The sequence below is a fragment of the Colius striatus genome, chromosome 6, assembly GCF_028858725.1.
Source record: "Colius striatus isolate bColStr4 chromosome 6, bColStr4.1.hap1, whole genome shotgun sequence".
Classification (NCBI taxonomy): domain Eukaryota; kingdom Metazoa; phylum Chordata; class Aves; order Coliiformes; family Coliidae; genus Colius; species Colius striatus.
The window spans coordinates 17529322-17543877 of NC_084764.1; the positions used below are offsets into that span (position 1 = coordinate 17529322).

At 36.0% G+C, this 14556-nt stretch overlaps 1 protein-coding gene across 12 annotated transcripts in view; it reads right to left on the reverse strand.

The window, feature by feature from the left end:
* The window catches only part of HECTD1 (HECT domain E3 ubiquitin protein ligase 1), a 65658-nt gene that overhangs the window by 38733 nt on the left and 12369 nt on the right, over positions 1-14556 (reverse strand). For 8 of the 12 annotated variants that reach the window (XM_061997580.1, XM_061997575.1, XM_061997573.1 and 5 more), the window contains exons 3-12: positions 9625-9859; positions 8491-8718; positions 4906-5187; positions 4362-4650; positions 3967-4043; positions 3779-3877; positions 3348-3462; positions 2560-2734; positions 1076-1214; positions 712-882 (exon numbers count right to left, since the gene is read on the reverse strand). In XM_061997580.1, coding sequence (XP_061853564.1) covers positions 712-882; positions 1076-1214; positions 2560-2734; positions 3348-3462; positions 3779-3877; positions 3967-4043; positions 4362-4650; positions 4906-5187; positions 8491-8718; positions 9625-9859 — 1810 coding nt within the window. The remainder of the gene's footprint in view (positions 1-711; positions 883-1075; positions 1215-2559; positions 2735-3347; positions 3463-3778; positions 3878-3966; positions 4044-4361; positions 4651-4905; positions 5188-8490; positions 8719-9624; positions 9860-14556) is intronic. The other 4 variants (XM_061997581.1, XM_061997578.1, XM_061997577.1 and 1 more) reach the window with 1 other exon arrangement.

A 14556-nucleotide genomic window follows, 5' to 3' on the forward strand; every position in this document is an offset into this window, starting at 1 on the left:
AGGTTGGAAGAGACCTCTGGAGGCCATTTAGGGAGGCCATTTAAGTCAAAACCCCTGCTCAGGTAGGGCCATCTAGAGGTAGTTGCCCATGACCACGTCCAGTAGCATTTTAAACACTAAAAAAACGCAAAAACATGAAAAGGCAAATGCCAACCTCGAAAAATCTAAATCCCACAGTACAAAAACTTAACTATACACTTGAGGCTCAAATGTAAATTTTAAAGTGACTAACAGGAGTGGTCTGTTATGCATTCAGTTCAACTGAATGGCCAATAATACAACTTCTGGAAAATGGTAAAGAACTTCAATATGCACTTAAGGTTTTTATCATGCAGAAAAGGACTTTTTAATATAATTTTAATGTAGTACATAACAGTGTTTGAAACATCTGCAACTATTTGATGCATGTACATTTTAAGAGATGTACTCTGTTCAGGAAGGATTCACCTTGTTTACCAATCATTTTCAAAACACTAAATGAGTGTCAATCAACTTGATAACCAGTACAAATAGAAAAACTAAGCAGACAATGTGCTAATAGAAAATTAAGTTACAGAAAATATCAACAAAACCAGTTTAAACAAGTGGCATACAGCAAGCATTAATTTAATAACCTATTTATCTAAGTACCTTGTCCTGGACATTTTCTTAACAGTGAAAATTGTACAAGTGCTGTTTTTACAGCAATAACACTATACATTCTGTACTCACCTTCTCAGGTTTAGACTCCTCTTCATTTTCATCATCAGATGACGGTCCCGCCAAAGTTGACACTTTACTAATTACACCAAGTCTAGCCAGTTGGTCTAGAAAAAGATCACCACCTTTATCCACCAAATCCCTTATGATCTGCAAGGCTAGCAAATGGCCATCATCATCATCCTGCAATACATTGGGATGGAAAAGAAATAAAGGAGATCTCTTTACTTGAAAATGCCTTCACATGCTGAACTTCCCATGTGTTCACAGATGGATGCTAAAATGTTAGGGTTAGCAATTAACAAGCATGTGGAATCACTGACCATAACCTTTTCTGCATTGGTTTAATCAAAGTACAAAATTTTTTTCTTCCTACCTCTTGATCAAGAACTGTAGCTGTTATCTCAACCAGAATCGTGGGCAGATTGTGGCCAGCATCAGAGTCACAAACCTCTTTCAGCAGCGCTTCAGAACAAAAATGTATCATTTTCCTAATGAGGGCAAGACTTGCTTTCCTTTAAGGAGATCACAAGAAAAAAAAAGATAAAGCAAGCAGTGATCAAAGCAACAAAAAGGTTCCAAGTAAACTGCTTTTGCACTACATTTATGCATGCTTTCAAAACAAGCAAACAAAAAAAATGAGTTTCAGTTCTTGTTACTGGAACCAAGAATGATTATTGAGTTCTATATTACCTCCAATAATAATTCACCTACTGATCTTTTAATTCTACAACACTCTTGAGTCTTAACACATTTTTCTCTCCTCAGTCCTTCTCTAGGTAAACCTATTCTACACTGCCTTTGTCCACTCTCAGGGATGACAAATCCACTCCTGTATACTTCATCTTCCTCCAGGTACCCAGTATTCTGTTTCTATCACATATTTCCCATGTTTTGGTGAGATTCCTATAGTTTTGAAGTCTAAACTTACTATCAGATCATGCAGCTTTCCATATTAGTAACTACAATTTATTTGGAAGCAAATCACTTCTGCATGGTTAAAGCTGAATTTTTTATTTTACTGACTTTTAAAAACATTATTTACCCGATTCATAAAGAAAACTCTAGAATACAGAAAGCCAACTGCTTATTTCCCAATTTGCAACACGAACAATCACACACAGATTATTAACATGGTTTCTCATATCTTTCATTTAAAATGAACTAGTTTAAGCTTCCTATCATCAGCTCATGTAGAGTCTCTCTCCACTAGAGCCTGCTTTTATCTTGTACTTTCACCCCTCAAAGTACCTGTAAACACTGGGAACATAAATAACAGACTAAGCAAATGCTATATTTGTAGTGTAAAAGGCTGAGAGGTTACGGTCATAAGCAATTTATCAGAACCATTGTGTATTCCCTTTTAAGTATTAACTTAGATTACATTCTTTTAATTCTACTAGTAAAGAGGTATCTTCTCCAGTTGATTGACACTTAAGCTAACTGTTAAGAAGTCTTCTAAAACCTTCTAAAATAGCTTTCTCCGGTCTTTCTGATTTTCCAATGAATGTATCCTGATAGCACTTTCATCTTCTAAATTAGCACTTTCATTATAGTAGCTACGAACTGCTGTAACAAAATACAACCTATACAAGGTACTAACTATATGAACACTATATTCCTTCATCATGCTACTATAATCAAGAGTAACAAAATTCAGACTTAAAACACTTTTCAAACCACCACTTCTATCCAAACAGAAATACGTTTAAGTGTCACCTACATTACTTAATCTTTTAAATGTTTTAAGTTTTGGTGGTTTTTTAAACACCAAAAAATATACCCTACCTTGGCTTTTTTAATAAAGTGTATCAAGGAACACAAAATATGCAGGGAAATTATCTACCATTAAAATATTACCTTATTGAAGGCAACATAGTTTGTTGAAATGTTTGTGCAAACACAGGCAATAATCTTTTCAAGTATATGGGTGCCATTTCTGGATCTCCTTTGGGTTCATTACACTCTTCCTCATCCTTGTTCGCATCTTTCTTTTTCTTCTCATCTCCTTTGTTAACAGGACACATCCAGTCCCCTGGAAAATAATTTTTCCCCAAAAAATTTTCAACAGCACAAATTAACTCACCAACCAATCCCTTCAAATAAATGTAAAGATGTTTTTTCACTAACATCTAAGTACCTGAACAGGAACATGCATTCCTAACAATATCAAATTTCCATGCGGAAGACTCCTTGAAAAAAATTGTTTGATAACAAGTGCCACCAAATATCACTCACGAAAAGCTCACAGTCCTTAAAGTGAACTAAATATGAACCTATAACCATCTATGGCTCCAGTCCTACAGTGAAAGGTGAAGTGCTCTTCCCATGTAGAAAGGAAGGATGCCTGAGAAGCTACTGAGGCGGACATCCTCTGAACCCACAGCAAAATCCCAGTTTTGCCCCATGACACAGCTCAAGAGCAGGACTACTAGCACCGAGTCATCAGTTTCTTTGGTAACCCTCTTTCCTTATGAACATCTAAAACTTTGAGGTTTTTATACAGAATTTGCCAGTTAAGGAAGGTTGTTCACAAAATATTTTTCTAAGAAATGATTCTTATTAAGAGCAAAATTCTAAAAATGTAATTACCTAACATACATGAGCATTCCTACTAGCAAGAGTATGGAATGGAAAACCGCACTCACCTGGGGACTGAAGAATAGCTACTACTTCACTGTGCCCCCTTTCACGAGCTTTGTCTAAAGGAGTTTTCCCATCTTCATCTCTCAAATCAGGGTTTGCACCATGTCGTAGCAGAGTCTGAGAATAAATATTTTTGGATATGAAAACACACATTAAGATTCTTTCTTCCAAAGTCATAAGCATGTTTTTCATACAAGCATGAGACAAGTGTAGGAAAGGTGTAAACAAAGTCAGAACATCTAAAGAGCTAATATAAAGCTTTTATTCATATTACTGTCCCATCACAACAGCAAATCTATATTATGATAAACACTGTAAACAACATATAACAATTTGACAGTGCTCATGTTAAACACATTGCATCAAAGACATTTTGTAGCAACCAAGGGAGAGTCAGCAGGTGAGGCTTTCTAAGTGTCAGGTCAAATCATACCTTTGCTACCTGAGGTCTTCCGAAGCACGCGGCATAATGTAGTGAGGATGACCTCTGACCTCTGTTAACATCAGCACCCCTTTCACAGAGAAATTCTACCTGTTCAACAAGAAAAAGGAAACTAGTCTTTTTTACCTCTTTCTTTACATAAAAAAATGAGTTTTTAAGATTTTGTTTCATTAATTTACCATTTCCTGAGTTCCAAAAGCTGAGGCCCAGTTTAGAAGAGTTTGTCCTACATCATCCATAAAATTTACTTCAAAAGCTGAAAGATACAAATAAATAGAATAGTTAAAGCTTCCAAAATTATAAATTAAACTTCATCGGGGTTCTTTAGGCAGGTCTTAAATAAAAATTAAGTATCTTCAGTAATTCTAGGAAAGCATTTATGTCCTTAATTGCAAGTGAAAAAAAAAGTAGCACAAGAAATACTACTAACAACATCTGTTGTGTATTTAACAAAATATGTGAACTTGTATAATTTTCCAGGTACTACTTAAGCACTCGTTGTGACCCCACAGATTATAAAAATAAAGAGATATTTTATTTATCTCATTTTCTTTTTCAGAGTTTTCTTGCTTACCTCCTGTGTCAATAGCATCTATTAGTGCATCAGTATCTTTACTGCGGATGCAATCTATCAGCTGCCGATGAGAACGCTCCCCAGAACTATCCAGTCTTCTCAACCCTGGGATTCTGCCTGTAGATCCAGCATTGGATTTTGGCAGGGCTTTTCTCCCTTCGAACAGTAGCACCAAAAGAAGATCTACTAACCGCATGGTATCCAGTACACATCTCTCATCACCCTGCAACGCACTTTCTATAGAATCTGGTAGTTCAGATCTTAGGAGATCCTGGAAATAATTAAAAGTCTGAACAATAAAAAATATACAGGGCTTTAGAAAATACTATCAGAATTGGGTTTCACTTCCACATGAAATATTCCCTTTCTTCCCCTCTTTATAAATAACCTTTGTGCATGTGTGTGCTTATATATATATAAAAATAAAACCTATACATTTGTATATCTATATATACAATAGCAACATGAATCTTGCACATATTAAAGTATACAAAAGAAAAAAACCTCTGAGAACAAAAAGCAGTAGCATAAAAGGATTTCTTACATGTGTTACTACTGGAGAGCCTCTACACAGGGTTGACAACAGGCTTACAATAGTTGACACCTGATTACTTAATTTAGAGTCTGCAGCTGTAGATGGTGCTCCCGTGCTACTTCGTCCAGGTTTGCAAGCTGAAGATGGTCCTGATCCTGTGCCACCAGCAGCTGCCATTCGAGATAACAACTCCTCAGTTAACCCATGCTTAGCTAATGGGGCTGGGTCAACTCCACGCCGTGTGAATCTGTCAGCTAGTGAAGCAAAGCACCTTAGAGCTCCATCTGAAACCTAACAAAGAAATGCAAGAGAAAATGCTAAGAGGACATTCACAGGAACACAGGACACAGAGTGCTGATGTCCTTTTTCCTTCAAGTCAATGAACAAAGGAGACAGGCTCTTTAAGTAAGAAAATTCAGAGCTGGAACCCAGAACCTACCAGTGCTCTGAACTGCTCACTGAAGGACCATACTGCTGTTGGGTTTTTCCCCCACCCTCCACTCTGTTGATGATATACAGAAAGCAAAGAAACTATTTCTCTTTGTCCCAAGTTCAACATTGTGAGAACCTCTGAGCAAAGCCCCTAATTAATCTAGAAGCACACATTTAATAATAAAATTGTTGAATTAACAGATATTATAAGCACATTTTAAAATGTTTTTACTTAGAGATGTTGTTCTTACAGGAAAAACAATTATTTATAATCCCCATTAGCAATTGTCCATTCTGACAATAGCTTGAAAAAAACCTAAAACCAACCCATGGCTTGGTATTGAAATACGGAATGCTTTACCTTATGGTTGTTCTGATGTTAGAAACCGTTATGGTAGTCTTCCAATAATAAAACATTTTAAAAAAATCCAAAAAACCCAAAACATATTATGAGGTTTTACTTCCTAACTTCTATACATTTATTCAATTTCAAATTTGTTCCTCAAAGAACAATGAAGACAAAAATTAAAGTTTTATCCTATTTCTAGAAAAAATTATAGAATATTATACTTTGATATCTATAATTTATATGCGATGTCACAGTGCTATATTAATTTGGTGATTTCTGTTGAAACTAATGCTATCATACAAGCCATTAGCAGAAGCACCAACTCAGAATTCCAAGTATTAAATTGACAGCGAAGTTTGATAAGTTTAAGTTGTATTTAAGGGTCTACATACTTCTCTTAGGTAGAAGAAATTTTTCAACGGGACCAAGTCTGAAAGCAGGACAAACTGTGAAAAGTAGATTTTACCCTTAGACAACCCACACTGTCCACTCAACACCTGACCCAGTGATATTCAAGGATTTGTGTGACAATAAAATACAAACTCTCAAATTTAGGTATGTCACCAAAGTAATAAAAAAGCCAGAACAAAGTAAAACAGTCACACTGTGGTAAGAAGGCTTACTTATGATCCTCTTTAACAATCTGGCAAAAATACTGCTGGCCAGTTGCTCAGGACAGGATCCAACTTTTTTCCATGTCTATGTTGAAAAAGAAGGGAAATTTTGCCTTTAACATCTGTCACCTGTACATTGAAAGTGTCTCTGTCTTTCAAATCATTAAGTTTGCATAGGCACATCACGATGAACCATTTCAGACACATTTGCCTTCATAGCAAGCCAGACTAGAGTTAAGAAGTAACAAAAAAACCCCTAAAAACGCACAAGACAAAAAGCTGTTCTTTACCAAACTATGAATTACTACCTACTTCAGGGTGTTCTTACTCCCTAAAACATCATCAACTTCTAGAGCAGTCCATTTTCAAAATAATTGTCAGCTAATGCATACCAAGGGCTTAAACATAGTTACTCATCAACGCACAGAACACAACTGAAGTATTAGCCAGACTTCATGAAGTTAAAATTTTACATCTCCATTAAGTTTGCAAGGACTTGGAAAAAAACTCAATTCTCCTGAATAAACGTAAAGCATGCTAATTTCTGGCACGGTCCCTGCATGCCCAGCATTCTGATTTATGAGTACTCTTTGCAAGTAATTTTTTTCTTTTTCTTGTCATGGTCACTACTCATGCCCTCTGTCATTTTGCTGAGTCTTTGACAGTATGATGGATAAACAATTCTGCCCATCTTCAGGTAATCTGTATATACTTTATGGATGTTTACTAGAACAACTGTCATAAGAGAAGTTCAGCTTATTTGACACATTGTATTAATGGCATCACTTTACAAAGCAAAAGAGTACTGTGGAAGGTATTTACATTTCTTCTCAAAACTGCAAGCTTAGTAGAAAGGTTAAAAACAACAAACTTACAAACTGTTCTTGGTACTACAATCATCTGGTCTGAACTCGTCCCTCAAATGATGTTACTAACATCATTTTGATGTTACAAAAAGTAACCAGATACAATAGTGTAAAAGGGTGAGGCAGGGGAACAATGAAGCTATGAAGGAAGTTACCGGGCAAATCGATAACACATATCAACATTCACTGTTTATCTTGAGGCTTGTTTCACACAAAACACCTTTCTCAAGGATTACTGGTACAGATTTACCTACTATCACCTGGGTTACTCCAGTCTTAAGCACACTTATGTTAAAGCTTAACTGCTAAAAGATTAAGTTCATTTGAAAGCTCATTCAGATCTCCCATCAGCCGCACCAACTGTTGGTTTGGTTTTTTTTTCCCCAAACATTATGAACTGGGAAACAGTTAAAGTACTACAGACTTACCGTCTGAATTTCAGGATTAGCTTGCCTGAAACGATTAGTGCTTTGATAAAAGTTACACAATGCCTGAAAAACATAGTAGTTTGCTCATAAATGGCTAGTTTGACAGTCCCCTGTGAAACTGGGTCTTTCAAAAATGTCAAAAATATATTAAAAAAAATTATTTCACAGGCAAAAACATTTACTCTCTCAGATACGATGTACTTAATAAAGCAGACTGAGGGGTGAGGGAGTTGCAGAGAAAGTAATGAGGACAGAGGTGGGGTGAAATGGGGACTGAGAATTTTACAAAGCAGCAGCCTGTCCAGAGTACAGAAAGAATTTGGCCAAATAGCTATTTGCAAAGCATTAGTACAACATACACAAAAGGATTCTACTAGTAGGAAGATGATTCCTCTAGGCTTCATTTTCTAGTTTTTAAAAGTACTAACTTAACCTGAAGTTAATAAAACTGCAATAAGGAAGTGGTGCTGCAAGTATAGCAGAACCACTTAAGCTGCCTTGTATTTTAGCACTGACTGTGGATGTTTTTATTGTTTCTCCTAGTTTGGCAAAAAGAAAAAACAAACCAAATTGATTCTTCTCTCATTTATGCTCAATTTAGTAGTGACTGAGATGCAGATATAGAACAATAATTACTTCAGAAAGTATTTCAAAATTCACTGAAAAAAAGTTAGAGGATATTTATCAATAAAGTTTTAAAAGGTTAAATAAGACCATATTCACACAACAGTGCTTGGAGTCAAATGCTAAACAGTGTTTTTATCCTCTTGTCATCACAACCCTTAATATTCAAAATGGAACAACAAACATACAGTTGTGGAGGCTATATAAAAATACCTAGCCATTCATTTATTAAAAATAATGGAAATTAAATTCATAGCATATTGACCCAACTACTACATTACCTGATGGTCCTCATGTTTTAATAAACTAGACAGTGATTCCACACAGATCTCTAATGAAGAATCTTGAGGCTCCATTTTGCCACAGAGTCTGGATACTACAGCCATAGCTGAATGCAAAGTATCTTTATGAACAAGGTGTCCACTGTCACGAATGAATGTCAGAACACAATTCAACCCTCCAGCTTCAAACACAGCTCCTGACTCACGGGTACAGATTAATTCCAACACCTACGATAAAACCAAAATTAATTAGAATGAAGCACTCATAAAAAGTCAGTTATCTGTTATCTACAGAGTTGGTTAAGAAAATAAAACAATAGAAAGAGAAAAAGAAAACCCTCTCTTCCTCAACACCTAGAAGGGGCCAAAGCTCCAGTACTCTACTATTTACAGTTTTATTAAAAAATACAAAAGCAAATACAAGAACATTCCCCCAACAGTACGGTCGCAACAGGTGTTCACGATAGACAGATAATAGTATATTTTCCTGGAAGAATTAAGTCTTTGGATAACACACAACTGATAGCTTTGTAATGTTCAAGAGTACTGTTACTCCAGTACTCTAGTGATGTACTTTTGAGTAGAACAGAATTAATCAATAGGAAACACATTAATGAAGTCCCATGCCACAATATTCAAGGACTCAAACTATATGTTATCACATGGCCATGAGTTATTCTTTAAACAAGAGATTTTAAGGTTCTTGTAAAATTTTTCTGAAAAATTCACCATGGTGCAGAGATGTGCTTTGCACTACTGAAGAGACAGCAGACAATTTTTTTCACAGCAGGTACTTTATATCTAGAGCAATTCTTTCTTTTCTTTATAGTATAAAATCAGCCCTTCAGTGTTCTAGTCATGCAAGATAAACAGGAAAACTTTCTTCAAATATTTGTTGTTTCCTATATACTTGTATACTTCTTTTTTTAAAGGAATGTGAGCTTTTCCTTTTTTAAAGGAATGTCACCAGACTGACAGTAAAGATAAGCAACATCACTGGCATGTACACTTTTATCATACTCTATCTGCTTCATATTTCTTAATTAACGCAGTATTAGAATATGAGAAAGCTCTTCCAAAACAGCAAATTTTACAGCTCCTTCTTAAAAACAGATGGTTCTTTGGTACACATACCTTCACACACTGCTCAGCCAAATCTCTGCTTGTTCTATTGTTAAGTTCAACAACTACTAAACGATTACAAAGTGCCTTGATAGCTCCATCCACTCCCACAATCCTACGTGTGCACTCAGCTGATACATCCAGATAATACGTTATGGCACGAGCTGTTACTTCTAATACATTGTCTGGAGCACTTTCATCAAGAAAAATTTTGCACAGTGCTGGTAAAAAAGTTCGAGGAGGGCATCTGTAGAGAAAAAAACCCACAATGTATTACTAAGTTGTGCAGGTTTCTCAACATTAAGTAATTTCATACACTTTCACATTAACAGATTAGTGCTTTTCATGCTAATATGATTTGCTTTATTAAAATTGACTCAGAACATTGATTTAGAATGCCAGGATGCACACATATCATACACAACCCAAAATTCAAATCAGTAATCTGAAAACATACTGTATTAAGAGGAAGAAACCATAAAAAAAAAAAAAATCTTGAAATTTTACAACCATACAGGGTAAAAACAATCCTCCTGGGAAATTATTTTAGAAACAAAACTCATATCACCAAATGGAATGCACTTTTTCTTAACAGAGCTTCAAGGTTCATGATGATAAATAGCTACTTAACCATGAAATATTCCATGTTTGATACAAATACTAAAGATTTTGTTTTCCTATACAAATTATTTCTCTGAGTGGTCCTTCTTCCTGATTATATAAGCATTCTAACTCATCTTTTTCTCCTAGTTTAGCCTTCCCCCTTCCCATTCTTTTTCCCTAACCACACTAAGAACATATTTAAGTTAGCATTCTTTCATTGAATTTTCTTTTCATATCCATCCTTCAACAGCCTCTGGCTCTCCTCTTCATTGTCAGCCTCATTTCTATATGCAAGGCTAGTCAAGAACATCCCTACAACTTCAAAACAAAATACATAAGCTGCCACAGTCTTCCTTCTGTCCCTCTGACATGTTAGGATACAAACCAAAATGGATGGTCATAATTAATGCTTTTCATTATTATGGCAGCTGTGGTTAAAACTGATTTGGATCAAAAGTTCCAAGATACAGAGCTACACTTTAGGAGAATTTATTTTGCAATATCATACTTACTTAGCAATAACTTAACATAATGACTGCTCACTACAGTGGTAGAAGACTTCCAAGGTGGTGGCGAGGAGTGTTAAGTGAAGGAGATATATGCCCAAACAGTACTTGAAATAACTAGATATCTCATCCCTAAATGTGGGAGATCAGACTAAATCTACAGGAAGCAAACATTGCATCTTTTGCTTAAACTAAGGGTCTGGTCTCCAGAAGAAGGTCTAAAACTTTTCTGTAACTAAAAAGAATAAAAATAATAACATGTGACGACTAACCCTGAGGTCACTCAGCATCCCATCTGATATGCACAGTGACTCATAGAAAGGCACCAAACTTTGAGACAGAAAAATGCTAAAAGTTTCCCAGACGATCTGACCATGCTTTACAAAGTAATTAAGTACTGCTCAACAAATAAATACATTATTCAATGATCCTTAACAATATAAATTAGTAAGTGAAGCTTTGATTAAAAAAATCACATACTGAATACTTACATTAACCTATCCAGCCCATATTGCCTATTATTCTCAAGAAATAGACTATTTAACTCCACATCTTTCTTATGGAGAGTTTACACAGCAACTTTGCATTTTGAATACATTATCCACTAGAAAAAAAATGTCTGAAATCTGTGCTTATCATTAGATGACTACAGTACAATGGCACAAGAAGCACCTCAGTACATTAAACTGAAAGCACACGGTGCTACCTGTTCTAGTGTCTTGGTGTTGGATCTCTTACACTGCATTTACACAACACCAGACAGATGACTAAAATATTGCCATGAACAGTGCATGAAAAAAAATTACCAATAAACACAAATCTTAAAAAAACCCCAAAGCTACAAGCATATAACTAAGTGGACGGTAAGGACTCCACTGTCTCAACAGTAATATTAGCAAGTAGTAGTAAACAATTTTCCTTATATTTCCAAAGACAGTAGAAGAAAAAGCCCTCAAGATTTCTGCAGAGAATTAAAAGTAGTACTTAGCAAATCTAGCACTTACATTTTTATGTGATTTAACAGTTTAGAAAAAGATAATGCGCAAATGGAACTTGCCTCTGTTTTAAAAATTATTTCTTCTGCGTTTTTCAATTTTCCTTTCCTGTGCTTAAAATCCCTGTCTACAGGAGCCCTTTACCCGGCACATACAACAAAAATACAAAGTTACTAAGAGCCTAGCATATACACTGAACTCTGCTAGCACCCAAATGCCAGTGCACTGTATCAGCAAAATTGCTCTTGTAAGAGCACAGCTCTCTAGCAAATACTTAAAGGTCTGAGGTTTTTTTCAACATGACGTTTTGCCAGAAACTCTAGCTACATTAGTCAGAGCCCATGTTTTTTTCAATTAGGAGGCAAATAACAGCTTGCAATGGCTGTCACGACTTTTTTTTTTTTTTTTCCCTGACTTATACAAATGATTTCCAGCCCTCCAATAAGGAACCAAGCTGCACCATAAGGTTTCCAGAAGAAACTGTAGTTTTGTCATACACTTAACCTGTGGGAATTATTTGGTTCTCAAAAAGCTGTCCAGACTTCAACTAATTTTGTACACTATGTTAAGTATACACTGAATTCCTATGAAAGCAGCAATAGTAAGAACTTGACTTGTTTAGAAAAAAAAATATTTATCCTTTTTGAAAATAACAACTGATCTAATTTTAACAAGAGTTTTCACAGAAAATTCTTTCAAGGTGCTTCAACATCAGAGCTCTATGCATTTGATGCTTGTTTTTTTTAACAGTTTGTGGTTTTGTTTTTTGTTTTAGTTTTGGGGGGATGAGTTTTTGTTTTGTTTTTTTGTCTGTTGGTTGGTTTTTGGTTTTTTTTTAGTTTTGTTTGATAATGCTAGTAACCAGAAAGTAGAGCACTAGACTACCCCATGCAGAAGATGCAGCAGAAACATTTTGTCCAATAATAGGACAAGGGGCAACAGGTACAAGGCGGAACATAAGAGGTTCCAAAGAAACAGAAGGAAAAGCTTCTTCACTGTGAGGGTGACAGAGCAGTGGAACAGGCTGCCCAGATGGGTTGTTGAGTCTCATTCTCTGGAGACATTCAAAACCCACCCGGACAAGTTCATGTGTGATCTACTCGAGGTGGTCCTGCTCTGGCAAGGGGGTTGGATTAGATGATCTTTTGAGGTCCCTTCCAGCCCTTAAGATTCTATGATTCTGTGATTAAGTGCAACAATGAAGAGAAAAAAAGGACGGAAAAAAGCAACACCGAAACTTTGAAGTGGTATGTTCTTTTTCTCCTCCTTTTCCCTGCAGCAAATCAAGAAACAACACACATGAAATGACAGGCTTGAAAGTAATACTGAACAGAGAGGAAAGCCACATTTAGCTAATGCAGTCCACAGTACACTAATTTGCCTAGATAGGATCTCTATGCTATCTTGCCCACTGCTCTGTGACATTATTTCAGGCCAATACATTGCCATAGCTTTTCCCAAGCAACATAATTCTTTAACATTTTGAACTTGCAATGACATTAGTGAAAAGAAAAAAAAAAAAAGTTTACTATGCCAGCCAAGTATACAATGTTCTTTACTACTCAACTTTTCTGGTCAGCTACAGACTTGTTATAATTCTATGAAAAATAATTATCAAGTTCTATTCAAAAGTGTATTTTCAGAAATGCATACAAGAAGCTATGTCCAAGACTCTTTACATACTTTTCCACTCCACAGGTGTCGAGAGTTTGATACAAGTAAAAAAATATATATATGTTTAATTATTTCCTAGGATTTAATCAGTACTGTAATTGTGCAGATTGTTATGAATAATATGGTAAATTTCTGAGCTGAACCAAGTGAAACAATCCCTTAGCAGAAGCTTTTGTGGACAAACCTATCTGACTGGCCTTCATTAGTATTCCATAAACAAGCAGGCATGAATGCATACACACATTCATTCCCTGCAAGTTTAAAATATTGCCTTCTCCCCATCTTAACTTACTGCAGTCTTGTTTAGACACATTAGATCAAGAGTGAGCCTCACGGATTATTACCTCTGAACTTCTCACGGAATTGTCTTCTCCTATCCAGAAAAGTTCCTAATATTTAGTACCTCCTTCTCCTCAACTATTGACTGTGACTTACAAGTCATTATATTCGTCCGCTGTATCACCTGAGGATTCCTGTCACAGATCAGGATCTCCCTGCACCTACCAAAGCAAAACAAGATTCCATCCTAGAAATAATTATATAATAGGACAGATGCAGACATATCATGCAAAGTAATCATTCCACATTATTACATCTTCTCTTGATATTCCAGGAGTTTTGACAACTATTTACTGCTCAGCATATTGCATCGTTACATTGGATTTCCTTATTCTGCTTGCTCACAGCTTTTTTTTTTCTTAAGAATGGTACTCTACTTTGCTTTACTTGGAACACTAATATTCAGAACAAGATGACGATGTACAACCTACAAGCAAAGTGCTACTACTGAAGGCTCCAAAAAAAAACTTTGACCTTGGTTCTGTATTAAAGATACATTTGTCTTGGTTTCAGTTGGGATACAGTTAATTTTCCTTCCTAGTAGCTGGAACAGGGCTATGTTATGGATTTGTGCTGAAAAACAGTATCAACAATAGAGAGATGTTTTGGTTATTGCTGAGCAGGGCTTGCACAGAGTCAAGGTCTCTTCTGCTCCTCTCCCTGCCCTGCCACCAAGCAGGCTGTGAGAACACAAGGAGCTGGGAGGGAGTATGGCCAGAACAGCTGACCACAACCAGCCACAGGGCTATTCCATACCAGAAAACATCATGCCAAGTGTATAAAAGGGGGAGAGCTGGTGGAAAGGGGTGGATTGCTGCTCAGGCATT